A 25,226-nucleotide genomic window follows, 5' to 3' on the forward strand; every position below is an offset into this window, starting at 1 on the left:
ACACACACACACACACACACACACACACACACACACACACACACACACACACACACACACACCTCACTCACTGTTGCAGTTCAATTTTAATTTCTAATCACAATAAAAGTAGGCTTCAGTGAACCACATTGTATAATGTGTAAAGCCCACTGATGTGGAATGGGGCAGTCCAGAGTTAACATCACGATATTGACACCATGTGATCCGGACAGAGCGGACTTGAAGGCACTCGGGATAAATCTGTTATTTGTGCACCCCACGCACTGCACACCCACCGTCGTCAGACCTCCATTACAACTGACCCCCCCCCCAGGTTAAAGACACCAACCGTCTTGCAGAACTCTGTTACAACCGACCCCCCCAGGTTAAAGACACCCACCGTCCTGCAGAACTCCGTTACAACCGACCCCCCAGGTGGTTAAAGACACCCACCGTCCTGCAGAACTCCGTTACAACCGACCCCCCAGGTTAAAGACACCAACCGTCTTGCAGAACTCCGTTACAACCGACCCCCCCCCCAGGTTAAAGACACCCACCGTCCTGCAGAACTCCGTTACAACCGACCCCCGAAGTTAAAGACACCCACCTCCCGACAGACCTCCGTTACAACCGACCCCGGTGTTGTGGTCACACTAACGCTTAGTGCGGTTAGACCACGCTGGGGTAGAAATCACTGATAACAATACAGAAACAATCGCTAAGGCTTCGTGACTAATAATACCTTATACTCTCCATTGTGGACGTAGGCCGCCGTAAAAGAAAGATAGACTTAATAAATACAAATCAAATGTTGGACGTTGCGCTTCTTACCTGCACGACACGGTGATCTCTATCTTGGTGGCCGGCACGGTGGAGGTGAGCGGGTCGAAGTCCCCGATGGTGGCCATGGCCAGTTTCAAACCAGTTCACTAGTCCAAGTTAAAGCACAACACCTCGGCACTACTTTCAAGCTGTCATTTGTTTGGCAGATTGTTTCCTCCACTTATTAGCAGGGCCGTTAAATCGCCTGGTCAGGACAGCAGACCTGAGGACGTACAGGAGGCAAACCGCACCGCGGTGTGTGGAGGAGGCTTCATTCATCCTCAGATGGTCGGCGACGCTCCAACCGCGAACCCACGGCTTCCCCGGTCTGGCAGTTCCTCTGGTCGGCCGGCAGGTGGGGTTAGAGAGCCGGAGAGGTGGGGTTAGATAGCCGGACAGGTGAGAGGGCGGGAAGCCCACTGACGGCTCTATCCTCGTCCTTTCCCCGTCATGGCAGGGCTAGCTCCACAAATAACATTCATCATTTAGTTCGGCATAAAACGACTTTTAAATGGGACCTACATATCCAATAGCATGATGCCTGTGAGCCTATCATGTATAATAAATCATATAATTATCATACAAATATTCGAGAGCCATTTTTGTGTTCACTTCTTTATTAACAATTACCCCCTACCTCTCAGCTCACCTTTGAATGTAGCCAGAAATCACTGCGAACAATTAAGGGCAATTTAATAACAAAATGTCAAAATTATTTAAAAATATACAAAGAGAAAAGGTCTCAACAACGACAACATGACAATGAGTGCAGCATTTAAAAATAAAATCTCAAAGACAACGAATCACAAAAGAAAAAAATATAATAATCTTAAAACCGGTGATAAAAACAAATGAAACCCAAGGCCTCGACAACCAAGCTGATGATCCAGAATAAATGTCTTGTAGAACCAACAGGAGGATCACAGCCTGCTGGTAACTGGTCCAGACACTAAACCAGTTTGTAGAACCAACAGGAGAATCAGCCTACTGGTTCCAGACATCCCAACAGAGCAGATATACCTGATGCAGATCACAACAGATAAATCTGTCTCAATGAGAACCTCTTCTTTTGACACTGAGCTTTTCTATGACATACTTCATACAAAAGAGAACTTTGTCCGAAAGACAGAGATAAAGAAATGCCTTTTGTATAAAACGGAGTTGCCAGATGATAAGCATATCCGAGTGTGTAAGCTTTCATATTTAAGAGTTGTAAAGTATTAAAGTAGCGTGATGCCAAAAGTTAAATAACTGATCAACACTTTAAATGCAATTATTTCAGAACTTTTCTCTGTGAATTTACTTATTAGAGAATTCATGATAAAAGGGGCCTTAATGTATGATATATTTAAAGCAAACAATTCAACCTTACCACACATACATTGAAAACCAACTTCAAAAGGGAAAGAGGTGACGGGTTCATTCCCCAATTTAAACTGAAGACATGAAAGTGGCGTTAGAAGCGGTGGTTGTTCAAGTCCTTGTGTTCTGCTGAAACCAGATCACAAACCGCAGCTAGTTTAAAACACACAAGGGAGGATGCATCGTGTTCTTCCTGAATCCCACTTCCCCCGTTATTGATCTGCCACCCAATTATCGAGATGTTGAGCCAACATAACGATCTGTGGCCCCGCCAGTGCCAGGATGATTATACTCATCGCCGATGTAGGACTCTTTATTGAAGAAAGGTGTAATACGTCTGTCCTCAGCCTCACATTAGAGCTGCTGACGCACCGGCATGACCTCTCAGCGGAGACAGCGAGACACACGCACACGAGCGCCTGAACCAGGAGCCGTTTCCATACAGGCCCCTTGATTTGAGGAGAGAAGGCACAAAGATCCTGAGGTGGAGCGATGTTAGCAAACGCATATTAATAATGAACTGATGTGGTGATGACCTCCTCTGAGAAAGTAATGCTAGAATATCATGTAGTCATCTAACAGCTCACACACACACACACACACACACACACACACACACACACACACACACACACGTCCGTATGTAAATGATCAGAACAGGAAGTGAGCCTGGCTCCAGACCGAGGGACCGTCTGGCAGGGCTCCCACAGACCACCACACGCTGGGAGACCCCTGGCTACCATGGGAACACAGTTTGGCCGTTGAAATCTTGACGTTTAATGAGGTAATCAGGGAGGAGCTCCCTGAACGAGGTGAAACCAGGTGAAGCTGTCACAACGACAGAATCACAACAGCAGAATTGATCTCCTCTTGATTGGACTCACGACAACAGACGTCCACCCCCAAGCCTAACTAAACAGTTAAGGTTTCTTATTCTTCCTTTCTGCACCAAGTAGCGTGTCCATATGAACACATGAAGAGCCACTTGATCTCGATCGATCGATCACATGGACCGTCCAGATCGGCGGCAGAGAAGGGCAGCAGCAGCAGCAGCACCACGATGAGAGCGACGGACGTGAGACTCCCACGAGAGGAGGAGGAGAGGAGGAGGAAGAAGAAGGGCCTGCAGAGAGGAAGCTGTCTCATGAAAGGGGGCCACGTTCACGTCCCCCTACGTGGTGACACCGTGGCAGAGAGCCCCCAGGAGACTCAGAGCTGCCCTGAACACACGACCGCAGAGGGGACATTTCAATGTGCAGAAGACAAATACATCAAAAAAACAAAATATAAGAAAGACCCTTTTAAAATGTAATTAAGAGGATAAAAAAAAAGAAAAAAATAATCAGAATAAAAAAATAAACATTTCTGCCCCAGAATAGAATAAATCATTTTGGCACTTTAATGCGAAATGTCTGGAGAGCAGTAACGGCATGTCAGCTGAGCTTCAGGGAGCGCGGGGGGGGGGGTGGACGTACGGACGGACTTGTGAGCTGTGAGCAGCAGGAGGGGACTCCGTCACACAATGTTGTTGGTTCCCCGGAGTCCCACGCCGCGGGCAAACTGCTCCAGGAGCCCCGAGATGGCTCCGGAGGGGCTGGGGGCCGACGACTTGAGGCCCACGGTGGAGCTGTAGGCGGCCAGGAAGAGCTCCCGCACCGCCTCCAGACGGGCCTGACGCTCCGACAGGAAGCCACACCTGGGGATGGAGGGGGAGAGGGAGGGAGGGAGGGGGAAGGAAGGGGGAGGGAGAGAGATTGAGGGAGGGAAGTGAGGGGGAGAGAGGGAGGGAGGGAGGAAAGGGTTGGTCACAAAGGAAGACCTATCGTATTAAGACTGCAATATGTGTTAATCGCTTCCTAAAGGTACTGTAGGTAAGATTCAAGAGCAACCATTGAGTCTGCTACAAGGCTGTCTGTCAGTATGAGTGAGTCTAATGCTCACTGAGCATTTCACTGCACTGGCCTCTGTAGGAAAATTCCATTTGAGACCTCTCCCCAGCTGATTTCTGACCAATCAGGGCCTCTCTGCCCTAATTGGTTGAAGGAATCCTGTTAATCACATGCGTACACACAGCATTATCATAGCTGTGTCAGAGGTGTTGAGGAAGCAAAGAGGAGGTGCTTTTTTGCAGCCCTCAAATCATGCTTACAGCCGCTTGAATTAAAACCTCCTCAGAAGAATTGAGGTGTTTGTGGGCACTGAAGTGCATGCAGAGGCTGTGGAGGACCCTGAGCTCACTACAGTAACCCAGGGTTAGAGTTAACCCTAACCTTACCCTAACCTTTAAGAGCAAGAGCAATAAGACAACAGTTCTCCACCAAACAGACGCAGGATCCTGGAGCTGTGATGTAGGGGGGTCTGAGGGTCTGTGGATCTGTGGGTTTGAGGGTCTGAGGGTCTGTGGGATGCCTGGGAGGGCAATCAATTTGGCTTTGGAGAAGGCCAGCCCCCCCTGCTGCACCAGGGAGGGGGGAGAGTCTAAAGTAGTCCATCAACTACATCACCACATGACCATGAACCAGACACCACCGCCAGCATGCAGCACTAGCTCCTCCCCCTCCATGACAAGGCAGTGTGCGAGTGAGCGGCTGGCTGACTGACTGACTGAGCGTGTGAGTATCCATGACGAGATCCCCTCATCCAGTTTTGGGAACAGATCACTAAAAAAGAATCCTTGGTTGCTTGGATACCGGTGTATGAGGAAAACACACAGCGTATGATCCTGATACACAGCGTGCGGCATGACACAGAACATGAGCGTTCTCCTCAGACTGATCAGTATTTTTCTCCAGAAACAGTTTTGGAATGGCCTGCGCCACCTGCTTACCACCCAGCTGACACACACAGACAGCAGAGAACCTGGGGATCCCCCTGCTGCTCACCGCTAAGCCCAGGGGATGAACATGTGGTGAGCAGTTTCCCCTGGGAACCACCTTTAAGGACGTAGGCCCCACATGCCAGGAACAAATCCATCAATCGGTTCATAGGCACTCAGAGCCGCTAGCGGCCCCTACTGGCTGCATCAATCATTACACCCCTCCGTTCTGCTGCTCCTGATGGCGAACGGGGCTGTTCAACATGACTGTAGGGCTTTGTAACAGTCCAAAGAAGCTCTCATTTCGATTTCCGTTACAGGTTTGATACGTTATTACAAAAGGTTGATTGTAGAGGACTTACTTCAAACATTCCCCTTTTTAGGGGAAGAGTAAAGGCTACATTTTCAAACCTCAGTAACGTTTTTCTATTTTACTTCATAATCTGATGCTGCATAATCCATCATTCAGCCAAATGAAATGGCCAAACGTGCAGGGGATGTTCCATGGCTCCCTGTGGAGGTTAGAAACATGACTGAGGCTGGCCTAAGCTCCAGCTGTGATGTGCATGGTGGCTTCATGAACACTGAGCATCTTCACCATATGAAGCCTTCACACATCTAGAACAAGGTCCATGCCCAGGGGCCAGACCAAGGTCCATGTCCAGGGGCCAAACCAAGGTCCATGACACAGGGGCCAAACCAAGGTCCATGACACAGGGGCCAAACCAAGGTCCGTGACACAGGGGCCAAACCAAGGTCCGTGACACAGGGGCCAGACCAAGGACCGTGACACAGGGGCCAGACCAAGGTCCGTGACACAGGGGCCAGACCAAGGACTGTGACACAGGGGCCAGACCAAGGTCCATGACACAGGGGCCAGACCAAGGTCCATGACACAGGGGCCAGACCAAGGTCCATGACACAGGGGCCAGACCAAGGTCCGTGACACAGCGGCCAGACCAAGGACCGTGACACAGGGGCCAGACCAAGGTCCGTGACACAGGGGCCAGACCAAGGACTGTGACACAGGGGCCAGACCAAGGTTCATGCCTAGGGGCCAAACCAAGCTCCATGCACAGGGGCCACACACCCACAGCTTCTGATGACGGCATGTGATGAGCAGCACAGCCAGTGTTCAGCTACAACAGGGGCCCACTCACATGCGCCCGCTGGGGCCCTCGTCCTGGAAGCTGAAGGGGAGGGGTGGGTCGTAGGCGGAGGTCGCCACAGCGCAGGAAGAGGTGGAGGAGGAGGAGGCTGGAGGCATGAAGTGGCCGTGGTCATGGATGCTGCCGCAGCCCGACACGATCTGCCAGCTCCCGTAGTCGGTGGAGAGGGAGGAGCCGGAGCGGGGGTACTCCGCCGCTAACCTGGCCACACAAAACCATCCTTTACTAGTCATCCTGCTGCTAACCTGGCCACACAAAACCATCCTTTACTAGTCAACCTGCTGCTAACCTGGCCACACTAAACCATCTTTACTAGTTATCCTGCTGCTAACCTGGACACACTAAACCATCTTTACTAGTCAACCTGCTGCTAACCTGGCCACACTAAACCATCTTTACTAGTTATCCTGCTGCTAACCTGGACACACAAAACCATCTTTACTAGTCATCCTGCCTCCTGTAGCCTACTCACACCCTCTTTAGAGTCCGGTCTGGTTAGAGCCCGGTCTGGTTAGAGCCCGGTCTGGTTAGAGCCCGGTCTGGTTAGAGTCCGGTCTGGTTAGAGCCCGGTCTGGTTAGAGCCCGGTCTGGTTAGAGCCCGGTCTGGTTAGAGTCCGGTCTGGTTAGAGCCCGGTCTGGTTAGAGCCCGGTCTGGTTAGAGACCCTCAGGGAGGAATGAGCCAGCTTCAGGCCTCTTGGAAATGAGCTGAAAGCAGCAGAGCCTGAGGGAGCTTGACCCCCTGATGGACTAGAGGTCAAAGGTCAACCGTCTGGCTTCTTCTCTGCCTGTTTTCAACCATGTTTCATATGTGGTCTCACTTGTAAAATAAAAGTTGAGTCAACGATTCCAGCCCGGTTAAATAAAGGTTAGGATTCTAAAGAGCCTTAACCCCAGCCTTCCCTGGACACTCAAATGCTAAGTTGTCAGGAACCATGGCCCTCTAGGAACTCAGCGAGGACTTTGATCTGGAACCTCTGCTGTAACTGTGGGCACTATTATCAAAGGAATCTTTTCCAGTCGGTTTTAGGTTTAGGGTTTGTGCGTTTGTGTCCTAGCGGCTGACATTTAGAGTGTATGCTTTGGCTGAAACACAAAGAAAGAGACAACAGCTCCAGGGTTTACCTTCTGCCAGGGACGGCCAATGGGCTGCTCCCAGCGCGTGTGATGCCCTGCTCTGATTGGTTGGAGGAGGAGGAGCTGGAGGACCGGGCCTCGCCCAGCGGGTGGTACAGGTGGTCCTCCAGGTGGGGGGGCTTACTCCACACCATGGTCTGGGGCGATGAGGTGGGGCCCTTCTTCCTGGGAGGGGGCAGCATGTGGGGAACATATGTTATGTAACGCCTACATAACATACACCAGAGGGGCCCTAACCTAGATAATAACACCCGATGAACAGCACCCTAGATAATAACACCTGATGAACAGCACCCTAGATAATAACACCTGATGAACAGCACCCTAGATAATAACACCTGATGAACAGCACCCTAGATAATAACACCTGATGATCAGCACCCTAGATAATAACACCTGATGAACAGCACCCTAGATAATAACACCTGATAAACAATGGATGGACAAATGGTCAGGGAAACTCAGTCCCTGTGTGTGTGCGTGCGTTTTCCACACAAAAAAAGTGTGTGAGCGAGTGCAAGTGCACACGCTAGTGAGTGAGTGTGTGAGTAAGTGAGTGAGATGGGGGTCTGGGGCTACCTTGGAAGCAGCTCGGCCACGTCAGTGGTAAGGCTGGAGGCTCCGCCCCCAGCCACGCCCCCTCCCACCTCCTCCGTGATGAGGGAGAAGTCGCTGCTCAGGCTGGTCACGCTGCCGCGGTCCCTGGACTCTGTTCGCCACCACAACACACAGCACCTCGGCATCAGGGCCCCACTACTTATCACCACTTACTCTCACCCCTTCTGGACCTCCTTTCCTCACCCCTTCTAGATCATTTATCCTCATCCCTTCTAGAGCCATCTTATCCTCACCCCTTGCCCTTCTAGATCTCTTATCCTCACCCCTTCAAGATCTATCTTCTAGATCTCTTATCCTCACCCCTTCTAGATCTATCTTCTAGATCTCTTATCCTCACCCCTTCTAGATTTATCTTCTAGATCCATATTATCCTCACCCTTTCTAGATCTCCTGCTCCACACTGTTACTAACACATGCATCACTGCATAGGCAACAATTACAGACAGAGCTTTTTGAATATTTATGCACAAAAATATTTTCTGTACTATTGAGTACAGAATTTCCGTCCTTCGGAGGAGACGTAAAACAGAGGTCCTGACTCACTGAGGTCATAAAAGATCCCAGGGCACTTATCGCAAAGAGTAGGGGATCCCCCGGTGTCCTGGCTAAAACTGCCCAACCAGGCTCATTCAATCTGGCCCCCTAATCATCCCCCTATATATATATAATTGGCTCATTCATTAATTCCCTCACTCTCCACATCAAGCTGGTGTGTGGTGAGCGTTCTGGTGCCGATTGGCTGCCGTGCATCACCCAAGTGGATGCTACACATTGGTGGTGGTTAGTGAGGTCCCCCCTTCACTGTAAAGCGCTTTGAGTGTCTAGAAAAGCGCTATATAAATTCAATTAATTATTATTATTATTATTATTATTAAAATAATAGTTCAACAAAGAGGCTTCAGCAGAAGAGCTTTTTCTCCAAGAACACTAAAGGTGTGCAGATGACCTGTGTTTTAGTTCGTTTCTGGTTTTAACCAGTTCATCAGGGCACTCTATTAATGATGCTCTGAAGGGCCCCCAGCCCCCCCGCCGGTCATCTACCCCCCACCCCCCCCCCCCCACAGCTGAGGGACCCACTTACTTAACTGGCAGAGGTCGTCCACGGTGAAATCATTGTCTTTGAAGTGTGAGTTCTTCCTTCTACAGAGAGAGAGAGAGAGACACACACACACACACACACACAATGATGAAATAACACTAGAAAGAGGCTATGCATATATATGAGGGAGAATGAGGCAAGAGAAACACAGAACTATTGTTCTCCCAGACCTATTCCCCTGTGGGTTTCATAAGCCTTGTTCTCACATGAAATAGGAGATTGATCAGGCTTGTGTGAAGGAACTGGAGAGCAGCAAGCAAAGGGCGGACCTACCTGGGCTTCCTAATGGCAGAGAACTTCTCTGAGACAATGTGCTTCAAAAAATTGAAGCAAAAGAAGAAGATCTAAAGTGGGAAAGACAAACGGGAGAGAAGCAGAGATGGTTAAAAACAAGACAATGTGTCCTGCTGTCAGCCCACACCATACCGATAAGCTGAGACCTCAGACATCCACCATGCAGCAATACCAAATATTATCACCACTCCATTCTGATTGGTCAATCACCATGATTGACCAATCAGAATGGAGTGGTAATAATATACATTATTATATATTATTATGTATATATAATATTCAGCTGTCTGTTATTTGGGTTTAGCAGACAACTGCTATGACTGCTAACGGATTGTTGCTGTGGACGCTTGTTACTCGCAATTTACAATCTTATGGACATTTTCTGAGCGGAAGCATTGAAATCCTTTTTAAATCAATAAAATCCCTGTTTGTTCCACGTTGTGACAAGTATTGACCACCAAGTCTCTGTGTAATAAGGCCAACAGGGGCGCTCTGCTGGGTGTTGGATCCGGCCCTGTCTGCTTTATCCCCCATAATGAGCGGCTCGCTGCTATAAAGGATCGGGGTCCACATCCATGCTCATGGATTGACCATCACTCATCCCTCTCATCAGTAATCCCTATCCCAGGAGTCGGGGCAAATGTTTTCTGAATCATTGGATGGAGGGGCAGACCCTCCGTTGAATCAGAAGCGTCTTCACACCCGAGTTCTGCCTTTAGTCGGGTTCAGTGGAGAAGTTGCTGCCTTGTTTCATCTTTCATTTGGTTCGGTTCAAACAGGGCTTTGTCGAGCAAACCAAACAACGTAAAAAAACACTTGTCTGTTGAACCCATCGCTTGTATAGTTGACCGAAGATCCCCTCAAACTCCAACAGTCCTCGCCCGGACAATAGCATTGTGGCGTGAGGGGGCGGGGCTCAGAGCTGGCTGCAGACAAGGGGGCGGGGCCGATGTGGGGGCCGGCCCTCAGTGGGGGGGGGGAGCTTAATGAGGAGACTATAAATACTCGTGTTGTGCTCTCGCCCACAGTGACCCCGGCTTCACGCTGGACCAGCTCAGAGACGGACAGCGGCCGAAGCCACCCCAAGCAGCGCTGCCAAAGAGAGTCAGTGTTTTGTGTGTCATTTGTGTATGTGTGTGCGGCGCCCCCGGCGCAAGAGAATGGGGACAAATATACAAAAATAATAGAAGAAAGTGGGCAGGAAAAGTACCATGTACCTGACTTACTGTGTTTATTATTAGTTAAGGCTGAAGTACCGGCACCCTATACTCAGGTCACACCTAGAGCGTTTTGATATAGGAGTATATTACTGTAGCAGTCATTACCATAAGTACAGCTTTTGATATATGAGGAGTATATTACTGTAGCAGTCTGTTACCATTAGTACAGCTTTTTATATAGGAGGAGTATATTACTGTAGCAGTCTGTTAGTTACCATTAGTCCAGCTTTTTGATATAGGAGGTTAGTGGTATATATATATATAATAGTGGTTCAGAGGGCACTCACCTCCTCCCCCTTGGAGAGTCGATCAGGCAGCATGTGGCTGCAGAGGAAGCAGAGCAGGAGGGATAAGAACCATGAAGAGGAAAACACATGAGTCAGCCCAGCATGGAGAACATACCAATAATCATCAGACAAAACAATTAGACCACGGTTTAACAATTAGACATCAACCCACGGTAACATACAACATACAAGCAATAAAATAATTTATAAATCCATAAAATCATAATATAAATAATTTTGTGTCAAATGGTTGATTGTTTAGTAAGTAGCATATAATCAGCAGGATCGTGCGCAACCAGCCGCTCAGAACCTTGAAATAAAGCCTTAATAAATGCTTTATTCTGTGATAGTGACCGGATCACTGTACATTATCCCTTCCAGACTTACTGTCTTATTTGTTCATATTTATTTAATTACTATTGCTTAATCCATTATAATTCCTGGACCTCATCAAGAATACTTAACAGCCTGGCTGTATCCTTCATTAAGAGCATACAATAAAGAAATCAAGGTATGGCTCCGTTTCCTCATGACTACAACTCAACACAATGACACCATTACTTTATATTGGTCTCTCACACACACACACACACGCACTAACATCCTCCCATGCTAAGAGGGCCAGGAGCGTCTGGGATAGGAGAGAGAGAGAGAGAGCAAGAGCAGGACAAAGTGCTAGAGAGAGAGAGAGAGAGAGAGAGAGAGCGAGAGAGCTAGATATAGATTACATTTTTAACTCTTTCTGATGAGCTGAAGCTGCCAAGCGGTTGAAACACCTAGTTAAAGAGGAGCTACACATTCACCGCCGAAAAAGACAGAAAGAGATGAGACAAACAGAACGATTTATAGATGGACAAAGAAAACTCTCTCTCTGCTCTCAGGAAGTGCACTCTCCTTGTCGCTCACTCGCTCTCTTCTCGTCTCTCACTCGGTCTCTCCTTCTCTCACCCGCTCTCTCACTTGCTCTCTCCTCGTCTCTCTCCTTCTCTCACTCGCTCTCTCCTCGTCTCTCTCGCTGAATTATTCCTCCCACAGACCAACATGGTCTTGTTCATCAGGCCATGTGCAGCTCTGTGAGTGGAGCGCCATGCAGAGGTGTGTGTGTGTGTGTGTGTGTGTGTGTGTGTGTGTGTGTGTGTGTGTGTGTGTGTGTGTGTGTGTGTGTACCCGAAGAGGAACCAGTCGTAAGCGATGGTCAGGTACAGGATTTCCGCTGGCTGAAGGCTGGCATGAACCGCACCATCCTGGGGTGAAGGAAAGCAAAAATAACATGATTGTGAAACATGTCATTCCTTTAAACGTGTCAGGCGTCACATGCATCCACAAAGCAACCTTCTTTGGTAAAGCAGAATAACCCCTTTGTTTAATAATGTTGAGGCTTGAAGTAGCATGTGACCTGTGTGTGGTTATCAGAGAGCAGAGGAAGGCTAGTTGTGGGATGATGCTGTATGCTACAACACCAGGAGGGAGACCAGCAGGTATGGTGAGGACAGGGAGGCTGGTGGGTGTTGTGAGACACTTACCGCCCACAGGGAGAGCCTGAGCAGGGAGACAAATAGAGGCGTGCGGTCCCAGCCTGATATGCAGTGCACTAGGAGACCACTCTCATCTGCAGGGACAGAGATACAGGACACATCCCAGCCCAACAGATTCTTAACAACGTCAGGAACCAGTACCCTCTTTTAACACTAAATTCACCAGTCTTTACATTCCAGTTGGAGGCGTTGATTCAAAGTAAATTCTGTTCTGAAGAGTTGAATAATTATGGACTTGTAATTTATCTTGTATGCAAACTTCTGTAAAAGGTAAATACCAAGTTGGATGTGTTACACAGCATTTCGCCAGAGGAGACGGCGTTGAAAGAATTTAACTAGTTTAAATTAACGTAGTACATACCATCACTGTTGATGATATGGAGCAGCAGCTTCAGGTAGTTTTGGGTCTGCACCACCAGGTCCCACGACTAGTGTGTGAGAGAGTGAGTGAGTGAGTGATTAAGGACCCCGTTATACAACCTGTTATAAGGCTTCTTCTAGAATCTGTAGCAGACTTCTAGATATTTTTCTTTGATTTTTCTGTGGTTAATGATATATATATATTTATAAAACGGGGGGCCTAAATCAAGCGATCTGATTGGTTCCCAACCGTTGTATATTGAGCGTATACACATAGCTATGACGCCCGTTCAGTTTACAGAGTCCAGTATCACTCCGCGCCTAACTTGAACTGTTGTTTATTTATATATAAAAGCGATAGCATAGTTCACTGAAGCCTAAAAAAAGCCTGTAAAGCAATAGGCACACGGTTGCCGGCAATTTAGCCTTCTAAATTGCTAAATTGCCGGCGAACCAAGCTACCGTCTCTAGCCTTCTCTCTGAAGTGTGTTGCATAGCAACCGCCGTACACTTTGCCGGCAGCCAGGAGGGACTACTTTTCTGTATTCGTTAAAAAAAATGCTTTTCCGACTTTCTCGCTTTTTCAAAATTGAGGGTGTCTATGACTTTAATTTCGCCATATTTACGTAACCGTTTTATAAAAGCAATAGATCACTTCAGTCAGTGATATACGGTCATTATACCACAGTGAAGGGGGTCGCCGCCCCTCCGCTGCGCGTCGGGACGGACAACGCCCCTTAACTGTGGTATAATGAGCGTATACCACAGCCTGTCGTGATCTATTGCTTAAATATATATATATATATATCCAGGGGTGCACATAACTGATACGCAAGTACGCATGCGCACCCATAATCAGGGATGCTTCACGTCACTTGTGTCACTACAACGCTTTTGCGTAACTAACGGGAGATCAAAAAACATTGAGCAGCTACTTTGGCGTTTGCCACCTGCAAAGAAAAGGCAAACGGATCCGGAGCAGCAAAAAATAGATCTTTTCAAAAGTGGTGCCAAAATGTGCCGTGGCTCGAAACAAATGATAAGCGCACTGAGCGATATATATGATATCTATATATAGGGTGTGTGTGTGTCTACAGACTCACCTGGTATTCGGTCCAGTCAATGTTCAAGTTGTGAGTAAAGTGTGTGGGGATCGTCAAAGGAGCGTCCACATAGTCCTGATGGGAAAGAGTTAGAGTTAGCCTAGCACCAGTGAAGAGTTAGCCTAGCATAAGTTAAGAGTTAGGGTTAGCCTAGCAACAGAGAAGGGTTAGGGTTAGGGTTTGCCTAGCACCAGTGAAGAGTTAGGGTTAGGGTTTGCCTAGCACCAGTGAAGAGTTAGGGTTAGGGTTAGCCTAGCACCAGTGAAGAGTTAGGGTTAGGGTTAGCCTAGCACCAGTGAAGAGTTAGGGTTAACCTAGCACCAGTGAAGAGTTAGGGTTAGGGTTTGCCTAGCACCAGTGAAGGGTTAGGGTTAGGGTTTGCCTAGCACCAGTGAAGGGTTAGGGTTAGGGTTAGCCTAGCACCAGTGAAGAGTTAGGGTTAGGGTTAGCCTAGCACCAGTGAAGAGTTAGGGTTAACCTAGCACCAGTGAAGAGTTAGGGTTAGGGTTTGCCTAGCACCAGTGAAGGGTTAGGGTTAGGGTTAGCCTAGCACCAGTGAAGAGTTAGGGTTAGGGTTTGCCTAGCACCAGTGAAGGGTTATGGTTAGGGTTTGCCTAGCACAGGGTTTCTCAACGGGGGCGGCAGCGCCCCCTGGGGGGCGTTCGTAGAACCTAGGGGGGCGCTGGGAACGAACACGGGGGCGTCACAACTTCGCTTGTGTAGTGGTCATTATTTTGAATTTTTATAACTTTCATGGTTTTCAAGTATTTTCGGTGCAAAAATAGGATAACTGAAATAAAAGGCCTATCTTCATATGGGTTTCTAACCCCTCTATCGTCTCATCTACTTTTTACTTTATGCTCAGTTCCGTCATGATCGCCATAGTAACGCCGATAAACAAATCCACCTCATCGCAGCGTGGTGCAGCGTGGTGCTTTCCGAAACTGTTTCGCCCTCCCCTGACTTCCACTGGTTGGTTTGCGGGACATGCAAAGCAAGCGGTGGATGGGGCTAAGCAACATGAATCTCATCCATATTACATAGTAAGGCAACATAATACGTGAATAAAGCTAACTCCGCTTAGCATGCTAATTGTAAACAATAGAATGTGCGCATTAAATGTAGACCACTGCAACGTCGCTCATTACGTCTGCGAACCGATAAACACTTAGTTTCATAAGGTACACACACTAACCGGCACATACGCATTTAACACTGATGTTACAGGCGCTTAACTTGTATAGTAACAAACTACTTTAATTACTATTTGGCCGCAAACGTAAACGTGCTACTGTCCAACTCAGAACGAAGTGGATAAAGGCTGCACATGCGCAGCGTTGCTAGGCAACGTCACGTAAACAAAGGGAGTCTTTCGTGCACATATTGAACCCAAGTTCACGGGTTAACAGTTCAATAACCAATAAAAATGTACACAAGCACTGTTACGTATTAAACTTCAATAGCTCAATAATAAAACCTTTTAATAAAACTCTGAATACACATTTTCTTGTCCAGAAGAAACCAAAACGGCACAGAAGTATTTTATTCAAGCAATGTAGCACGAGTTGGAGTGGAGTTGGTAATGGATATAGCCTACCCACGGGTGTCGCAATTTAAAACAAAAACAAAATTAACAATAATAATGGGGGGGGGGGGGGCGCCAGAGGATCAGGGTAAGGTATGGGGGGCGTTTGCTCAAAAAAGGTTGAGAAACACTGGCCTAGCACCAGTGAAGAGTTAGGGTTAGGGTTTGCCTAGCACCAGTGAAGGGTTAGGGTTAGCATAATTAGCATAATTTGGAGATACAATGTTTGTGAGAGAGAATGATGGGTGGCATACAATATCATCCAGCTCTTGTGTGTGCGTGCGTGTGTACCTGATTCCAATTGAAAACCAGTCCATCGGCCATGTAGTCTCTGTCTTTGTAGTCCTTAAAGAACTCACACCCTGAAACACACAGATTAAGTTATGAAGTGTTCAACCCCCTCCCTCCTAGTTACCACATGAAAAACATGAAACATAATGGGGCAGAACCATTATTGACTGATCATCGAATCATATATGATCAGACGATTCATCCATGCACCCACCGGTAAAGAGAGTGTAGTAGTGTATTACACATTTCAAACACTAGGATTGTACCACTCAGGCTCCACCATTCAGGCTAGTAGGAAAGCTAAATGCTCTCCCGACAGAGGGAAGGATTGTCACTAGCGAGGGGTATGATATCACAGCTGCTGCTGACAGTTTGCATTTGACCTTCCTGAGATCATCGTTAATGGTTTTTCCAAATGAAGGAGACCGAGTCAATCCCCCACAGAAAACCTTGTGTGACTGAAAGGCTTTTACTTCTAAAAGCAATGCTGTGGCATGACTCATTTAACAACCCCATCCCCCTGGAATGTCAATTAGACTTTTAGAGGCGACGTCCAATAGATTACTCTTCTATCAAAGATTAGAATCAGAAAAGATTGGCGGTCACGTCTAATGCAATGCTTTGTTGGGTTGTGATGGTTTCGGGAATGAGGGAATGTAGCTTAATTTATTGAATTAAAAATCATTAAAAGAAAGACATTGTCAGACATGAATCCTCATAACTGCACAGAAGGGAGGGATTGGAAGTTTTTATTTATGGGATTTGTGGGGAAGGGTGATGATTAGTCAAACCCATTTTCACGGGTATTGCTTGAGGTTGTGAGAATTAATGTAATCAGGAAGCTGGAGGAAAAGATGTTTGGTCACTTATGTCTGACATACAAAATGATGTGTATGTCAGACAAACAAAATAGTGGAGGCGACTCCCCGGGATTGGTTGATGTTACATGATTTGACACAGACATTTCTCAGGCCCTGGGGGGCCTGAGAAATGTATGAATGGATTAATTAATTAATTAATCACCTGGGTAAGGCACAGAGAGCAGGGTGAAGTCTGCATAGCGTTGGGCCTTGTCCACCTTTTCAGAGGACGTTACACTAAGAAGCGAGAGAGAGAAGGAACAGAACAAACAAACACATTAAACCGGTCAAATCCAGCCTTCTTCTAAACATCACATGCACAGACACATGGCAACTTCAAACTTTGGGCTGTGACAGCGCAGTTAAACCCTCTCCCAAGATTCATTAACAGGAGAGTCTAAAGGTCACACACACACACACACACATTATTTAATGATCTAATGAGTAGTACAGTCCAAAAGGTAAGGACAACAGGGTTATATTGTTGAGCTTTAGCATATGGTCAGAAAGATTATATTATTTCTGTAAAGGCCTATTCTATCTATCCAATAGGAAAGCCATCTAAACCATATTCCCCTTTTATTCAAATTAAAAAAAGTATAATGTTGAGCTGCTGAGTCATATATGACATTGTGTGTATATATGCATTTCCAGGAATATTCTCAGCTCTTTATCAATAGCTACTGTAAAATAACTCCTTTGTATTAAGGCCGTAGCGATGACCTGCATGAAGCTAACAAGGGCCATGATGCTGCTCCAGGGGTCGCTCCTGTGTGTGTGTGTGTGCATGCTCACTTTAGGCCGAACTTGACCTTCTTGTTCTCCACCATGAGGTCACAGATGTAGCGCACAGACAGGTAGCGCAGCAGCTTGATGTCGTGGCCGCGCACTTTGTCGAAGAGCTGTGATTCGCTGTTCCTGTCGGGAGTGAGACAGCGAGCCAATCAGTGGCGTTTATATTCATGCCAGGAAAGCGCTCCCTCTGAGGTATACGAGTTGAACACCCATCGCTTTCCTTTTCAATGCCGGATTTCATGAAATTTGTTTTGGTATTTTGCAAATACCAAAAAGGACATTGAGACAAGTTCTCACTTCTTACAACTTCTAACCTGCTTCGGATAAAGTTAAAGACAATTGAGTTTAACAGCCAAAGACATCCTGGATGCAGTTACCTGGCAGCACTGTCCTCTTCCAGGACCTCGTCCTGTTCAGTCCATGTGTCGTCACTGCCCCCTGCAGGAGATGTACGAGAACAGCATCATCAGCCAGTCAGAAAAACGTTATGGGAGTACATTCTAGTGATCGGTCGATATTTGTGTTTTTTATGTGCATCGGCATCGGCCGTTTTTTTCCGCCTTTTTCAGTTCAAAAAAATTTCCTTTTTTAAATTGAGACTTGTAACATTTGTTATCATCATTCTGTCATTTTTATGATGTAAATTGAGGGAGCAAAAGCAGTATTGGCTCCAAATATCGGCTAAAGAAAATCGGTATCGGCGTATTGGTCATCGGCTAAGGCTGATGAAAAGAAATCGGTATCGGCCCTAAAAAAACATTTTAAAAAAAACATATTGGTCGATCCCTAGTACATTCATATACAGAGCCCCTCTGGGACCACATGACTGAACAAAACCTTGATGTGTAAATCCATGTGCACGGTTTTCTAAATCCGTTCCGTTCCGGGATTTTGTTTGTTCTGCACAGCAGGGTTTCCCCATGAAGCATTGTGCAGCGACTATATCTTATGGTCATGCATTTTGCCTGTGTAGGACCAGTAATAGTCGGTCTCAATCAGATAGGCGTTAGGTTTCACAATGCTTCATGGGGAATCCCTGCTGTGTAGAACAGACCAAATCCCAGGGAACGGATTTAGAAAACGGTGCACACAGATTCTGAATCCGAGAGCACGGTTTACAAATCTGTTCGCAGGGTTTTACACTTCAAGGTTTTTCTTCAGTCGTGTGACCCCAGATGGGCTCCGTATTCACACAAAAAGGATGGGATGCTTGTAAGCTCATTTGAAGAAAAACAAAATGCAACTTTATATATACTATAACTTTATATATAACTTTATATCCAATATATAATTGTTTGGAATGTGCAGGACATTCATGCCACTCGAAACAGTTGGTTGGCCAATACGATTCTCGGCTTATGCTCAGTCACTATCAGCGCCATCCTAAACATGCACCCAATATATTGGGTGCAGCCGCTCTGGTGAAGCTATGAGGTTAAGAGGCCATGGTACAGGTGGAGCTCTTTATGAGCCACTGGATCTCCCGCTGTCGCCAGTATTGAATGGACCAAATCTTGTATCAATGGCAGTTAATGCTATGCAGCATTTACTGCCTAAAGTAGACTGCATCTCAGTCCAGAACCATGAGGCTGGACCATCACACGGGTCCTTCAGCCACAGGGACAGAGACCCTGAGGTGATGGGAGACATTCCCTGGGGGAACAGCTGTGTGGTACCTGAGAAGATGTAGTTGTAGCCGGTGCGTCCGTACAGCTCCCCCCATCCCGCCAGCGTGGAGGACCGACAGATGTGCTGTAGTCCGGTGGAAGAACAGACACATTGGTGGTTTGCCACACGGTGGTCACAGCAAATTGGGGTCTTTTAGCCGTTTACCGTTTATCGTAATCTGACAATACACCCACCTTTAAACACAGGTTTTGTAGGCTGTTATAGAGTGTATGCATACACTTTATTTTATATAAAATGAACAAAGTAAACGACTACAAAAGGACAATTCATACAAAAGAACATTAAAGGGATAGTTCAGGATTTTGGACATTGGGTCTCATTTCCAAGTGAGCCAGTGTGTTATTTATCATTGGAGACCGTTTTCAACACTTTTCATTCAGTCCTTCTAGATGCAGAAATCGCTGGAGCTAGGCTAGCGCAACTCGAGGGGAACTGCTAACCTGCCAATAAAAACAGTTTTACCCACTCCCGAGGCAAACCAATTATAATGCCTGACTATCGATAGAATAGTGTTAGAAATAAACTTACCCTTGCATCACATTGCATTTAGTTTATAATCCCTGTAGTTGGAAGCAAGCTATGGCAGCGGCAGACTGATATTACCTGGAGTGTGCTTCTCTGTTTACCTTCTGCTGTAGTGAATTGGTTGCTACACCGGAGCAAAGTGAAATTCCGCCGCTGCTGAGAAAGTAGTCCCCCAAAATTTAATGTGATCATTGCGATACAAGGATAGTTTTATTTCTAATATTATTCTATCAACACAGACATTTACATCGATAGTCAGGCATTATAATTGGTTTGCATTGGGTGTACTTTGGAGTGGGTAAAACTTTGGAGTGGGTAAATCGCACCAGCGATTTCTGCAACTAGAAGGACTGAATGAAAAGTGTTGAAAACGGTCTTCAATGATAAATAACACACTGGCTCACTTGGAAATGAGACCTGATGTCCAAAATCCTGAACTATCCCTTTAAACTTCATGACTTGCACTATCTTAGGGACACAAAAAAGCATAAAAGAGAAATCTTCTGACAGGTTCTGAATGTTTTTTCTATTCAAAATAATATCCAAGCTGAGGAATCAGACCCACGCTTGTGCTCATTGACTGGGTTTGCGTTCCACCATGGAGTGTGTGTGTGGTGTGATTAGTGGAGGGGGGGGGGGGTTCAGAGGGGGCTCCACACCTTGCCGTTGAAAAGGATGACCGGGCAGACGAACCTTCCTCTGCAGCGCGCCAGCTTGCTCCTGTTCACCAGGTCCTGCAGCTTACTGATCTGTACTGTGCTCTGAAACCTACACACACACACACACACACACACACACACACACACACACACACACACACACACACACACACACACACACACACACACACACACACACACAGTGTAAAGATGTGTTCCAGTGTAGACCAGGGCAGTGTGGTTCCACTCCATGATGAAAATCAATAATGACGGTATAACTATGTCACGTACGCTAAGAACCATTGACGAGGGAAGAGGAATGTTCATTGTTTAACGGTTACAACCAATAAATGTAACTGTTTCACCTAAATTGCTGAGAGAATGTACTCTTCCACAAGTTTCCATGATATCTACTATGCTATCCTGCAACAGAAAATGTCAGTCACCATGGCAACAGTAACTTTGCGACTTTGGAATACAATAGAAAGCCGAACAGATATTTACAGTGAAGAAGTTTAGTAACAATTTGGCAAAATAAGTGCACTCCCAAAGCTGCAACTCTAACAGAGTCAAAACCCTAGTTGGGAATAGCGGCACGTAGTAACAGCGCTAGAGCAAAAACAATCAATGACCCTGGACCCTGGATATTCAGGTCCACGGTGAGGCAACATCACACACGTCTGCTATACCACTAAGGTAAACAAACTGATGAGATTATATTACAATACATAATACATAATACTTCCATTGGTTGGTTTTGTCTACTTAATGCTGTTCATGTTTGTTAACTTCGTGCCGGGTTACCTAAAAAGAGCATATTCAATAGCAACTAGGAGTTATATATATTATGGCCAGCCTTAAGTGGAAACATTACAGAGGTCCAAGACAGCTGTGTCATCTTCACTTCCCTTTTCTAACATAAGATCCAGGTGACATGTCAGCTAGTTATATAAAAAGATCTAAGCAGTTTCTGACATGATTCTGAACACCATTAGAAACCAGGTTTGACCTTCAGGTGAATGACAAACAACGTGTTGTGAAGTGTGTTTGCTCCGCAGGTCACCTGTCTCTCTGAGACTCCACGCATTCATACTCCAGGTAGACTATCTGGCGGGGGTAGTGGCCGCAGACCTCTCCATTGGTGTTATGGATGACACTGTACTTGTAGTCTCTTCCAAAGAGCTCCAAGCATCGCTTCTCCACTGCGTCCACCTGATGAAAACAGAGTGACGTCAGATCACCATCATGAAGGCTAACTAAACGTTGTCTGCGGGATATTAGCTGAGTAAGCAAAGCAAATCAAACGAGCTACAAACGTGGACAAAACTTACCCGAGGACTGACTTCTTTTGCTCTGTACTGTATCTTAGAAAACAAATCGATCAAATCCGCGATCTCCTCGCCCTTCTTAATCGAGAGCCCTGGGGACGCGAAGCTCCCTGACGAGGAGGGTGACCCGGCCATCATTCTGCCGCGACCCCCCGTGGGCTCCAGACGGACTGTCCCTCCTTCAAACACCGCAGCGCCGTGTACTCTGGGGCGGGAGGACCGGCCAGGCCATCCCTTCCCCGCCAGCTTCTTCCTGACTGCCCGCTTCAGGGGGCCGGGCTTTCCTCCCGAGTTCAGACCCCCTTTACACACACCCCGTTAGCCAGCCTGTGAACCCGCAACCCCTGCAGAGTGTCAACACTGTGTGGCTAGCTGTAAAGCTGGTTTGTTGCTTGTCTGTGTTAGTCTCGTTAGGATCTATAGCTTGTTAGCGTCAATCTAAATCCACCGCGGAAAAATCTGTCATGTCCCACATCCCAGCTCCTTAGCCCCTTGTTCCTCCGCCTCAGCCTCTTAGCCCCCGGTCCTGGTCCTTCTGCCTCAGCTCCTTAGTCCCTGGTCCTTCTGCCTCAGCTCCTTAGCCCCTGGTCCTTCTACCTCACCCCCTAGCCCCCGGTCCTGGTTCCTCCGCCTCAGCGCCTCAGCTCCTTAGCCCCCGGTCCTGGTTCCTCAGCCCCTGGTCCTTCTGCCTCAGCGCCTTGGCCCCCGGTCCTGGTCCTGGTTCCTCTGTCTCCTCAGGAAACCTCCAGGACTCCTGGCCTGCTCGCGCTCTCTCAATGTCACGTGCTCGTGTGGCGGGAGTAGTGACACCGGAAACGACGGGCCGCTGAACGTTCTAACCCTGACCAATTACGGTAATAACGGTATTAACGGATCGATGCTGATCATAAACAACACGACGGAGAAGTGTTGCAATCGGTGCACTGTCCCGAGGTGAGCGCGATCGGTAAACAGGAAGCTGCGCGTAACACGTGACAGGCCTCGCCCCCCTCCGGAAGTGACGTATTGTTATCATTTTACGTTTATGAATAAAAACACATAACTTTATGTTTATGAATAAAACACGTCTTGTTTTATGACTTTATGTTTATGAATAAAACACGTCTTGTTTTATGACTTTATGTTTATGAATAAAAACACGTCTTGTGTTATCACTTTATGTTTATGAACAAAAACACGTATGTGTTATCACTATAGGCCTATGTGTATGAATAAAAAAACATAAAGGTCTTTAATGCGGTCCCCTTGCACCGCACATGTTGATTTTCCCGGTGCAGGCCGGCAAAGGTTGAACGTTCATTTGAAAAGCTGCAAGAGAAAGTTATTTTTGAGGAATTTAAGAACTGCCTTTCCGTAGATTTAAAAACGCACACCTAGCCTTAAGACTGATTCCCTGAGAAAATCTGCAGCGGTAGCTGACGATTAAAACAGACAGGGTTTGTGGTAAAACAAATAAGAAATCCTCAGACGCCCAGAGGTAAGGCAGGAAATACCTAAACCTGCAAATATGCCGCCCCATGCTTCTGATCTGCAAAGAGGAAGGAGAAGGCCCAGATTACAACGGTGGTCCTCATGTCCATTGTTCATTGGTCATGAAAAAATCCTTTTACTATGGAGGCTGCCCCGGTTTAGCCTTCAGTCATTCCAGCACCAGAGGTTAGTGGGCCTGGAACGGTGGAACTGAACTCAATTGTTCCAGAATAATTCAGGGGTCTTGTGTGTGAGGGCTTGGTGTCTCCTGATGGAGCCAAGTGGTGTCCTGTGGTCATGTTGCATGACATGGCGGGGAGCTCAGTCATTGTGTGTGTTTGATCAGGAGTTACTTTCAGGTCAGACTTCTGGGATCAGTCAGTGATACAGGGAGTAATGGAGTAACATTGGTTGTGATGAAGATGTGCCTTCTTTACTGTCGGTTCCTTTACATCAGTTGCATTTGAAGTCCATCCTTGTAACTGCTAGGGTAGCCCTTGACGTGGTGCCCTCCTTACCTGTTCCCGGTGTTACACTCACACTAGCTAAGGATCTAGCTTGTGACAAAACACATCCTGCTGCCGTTGTGTGTAGTTCCCCTGCTGCAGTACCAGAGACGGAACAGATAGAAGCAGACTTTCTGGGGTGTTATCTGTGTGGTAACTCGTTCTCAAGCCAGAGACGAAAGGAAAAAGGACAATGTGATACCTGAGAGGAATGAGACCAGAATATGGCTTTCTCAGCAAGCCATAATCTGGTTTTCTTTCCCATGCTGACGACATTAGTGGGACCAATATGGTGATATTTACACTCTCAGCTAGTTAAAGAACCATATGCAGACAGCTATGACCCTGGACGAAGTTGACAGGTGCCTGAAGGTTTTTATGTTTGTGATGAGGTGATTTGTCGTAAGTGGAGGCCTCCTATCATGCATATCCCTCCTGTCATGCATCTGAGGACTGGAGAGTTCAACACCAAATCGTTGCCCCTCTCACTTTCCGGAAGGAAATATTGCGAGTGCCCCATGAGATCCCTCTGGTGGGCATCTTGGAAATCGGGAAACCCAGGAGAAAATCATGTAACATTTTTACTGGCCTATAAATAAACCAAGATGTAGTTAAATTCTGCAAAACCCGCCACACTTGGGTGGGAAAAACAAACCACACCATTCCCCCGGCACCTCTAGAACTATTTAGAGCCCGTCTCCCGAGTTATGATTGACTGCGTAGGCCACTTGCCTCAGAAGAGAAAAGGTAATCCATACCTGTTTACCATCGTGCATCTGTCTAACCGATATCCAGAGGCGGTTCCTCTGCGTTATATCAATGCTGTATTGGAGGCATTGCTGTCTTTTTCTCAAGGGTCGGTCTGCCAAAGGAGGTTCAGTCTGGAGGATCTCACTTTATGTCAGTTGTTTTTAAAATGGTTCTCCAAGAACTGGGGATAGAGCATACCACGTCATGGGTCTACCAGCCTCAGTCCCATGCGCCCTAGAGAGACAGCTGTGGCGGTTTTAGGCACGGGCGAAGCGGGCAGCCGCCCAGGGCGGCATTATTTCATGACACATGGGGGGGGGGGGGGGGGGGCGGCACGACGAGAAAAAAAAAAAAAAATCATCCGCGCCGCGAAGCGGTTTTCTATTATCTATCATATCACTGTGTGGGGAATTGGCATATTGGCGCCCCATCCGGCTGCAGGCGCCCCTGCTTGCCGAGAAGGTGCCGTTGCCGTGCACAGAAGCTGTGTGAGAAGGGGAAAATGGGAGGGGGCGCAGGGGACAGTTCACCTCTGCGTCTCCCAAATGGAACGGACAAGGGGGGGGGATGATCCACTGTTAGCGCGGATTAAAATCCTTATTGAAGCCTGCTGGGTTATGTGATAAACATACGGAGGAACGCGGTCGCTGAGCTGCCTTGCCCCAACATTGCATGAGACGTGAAACTCAGCTAGAATCGCCGCCCACCACCATCATCCAAAATTTGATGTCAACAGACATCAAACAGGTCCTGGACCAGGACTACAGCGGTCCTGCTGACATTTGACCTCCGCATCGATAACATCAGCATCAATAAACGCTGATAAGATGAACTGCTTTCATGTTATTTGTAACTGGACTTGACATTAACTCTGTTATCAATAATAAAAAAAAAACGATTATTAGAACTAACCCCCATAGTAGGTCTGCTGGTGAAGGACAGTAACCATAGAAAAGTTTAGAAAACACCT

At 47.1% G+C, this 25,226-nt stretch overlaps 1 protein-coding gene across 2 annotated transcripts; it reads right to left on the minus strand.

The window, feature by feature from the left end:
- Nucleotides 1-1,416: 1,416 nt before the first annotated feature.
- mtmr14 (myotubularin related protein 14) lies at nt 1,417-22,469 on the minus strand. Of its 2 annotated transcripts, XM_084463653.1 has the most exons (19): nt 21,534-22,469; nt 21,266-21,414; nt 20,203-20,311; nt 19,006-19,081; nt 17,707-17,767; nt 17,330-17,452; nt 16,698-16,771; nt 15,675-15,745; nt 13,799-13,873; nt 12,697-12,763; nt 12,324-12,409; nt 11,968-12,044; nt 10,801-10,837; nt 9,273-9,343; nt 8,982-9,040; nt 7,862-7,991; nt 7,271-7,447; nt 6,139-6,348; nt 1,417-3,859 (listed from the first exon to the last, which is right to left on the minus strand). In XM_084463653.1, exons 1-19 carry the CDS (start codon nt 21,666-21,668, stop codon nt 3,679-3,681), a joined length of 1,968 nt encoding a protein of 655 aa, XP_084319779.1. In that variant the 5' UTR covers nt 21,669-22,469; the 3' UTR covers nt 1,417-3,678. The 2 variants fall into 2 exon arrangements, with proteins under 2 accessions (XP_084319779.1, XP_084319780.1); XM_084463654.1 differs by lacking the exon at nt 6,139-6,348.
- Between the last annotated feature and the right edge of the window lie 2,757 nt (nt 22,470-25,226).

The sequence above is a fragment of the Micromesistius poutassou genome (genome assembly GCF_964030765.1).
Source record: "Micromesistius poutassou genome assembly, chromosome: 2".
Classification (NCBI taxonomy): Eukaryota; Metazoa; Chordata; class Actinopteri; order Gadiformes; family Gadidae; genus Micromesistius; species Micromesistius poutassou.

Excerpts from the sequence above, each read along its gene's own strand:
- mtmr14 (XM_084463653.1), bottom strand. The coding sequence starts at position 21,668 with ATGATGGCCGGGTCACCCTCCTCGTCAGGGAGCTTCGCGTCCCCAGGG. Across the intron at positions 17,768-19,005 it reads CTACAACTACATCTTCTCAG|GGGGCAGTGACGACACATGG; the intron begins GTACCACACAGC and ends CATCTCCTGCAG. Across the intron at positions 15,746-16,697 it reads GCTCTCTGTGCCTTACCCAG|GGTGTGAGTTCTTTAAGGAC; the intron begins GTGATTAATTAA and ends TGTGTGTTTCAG.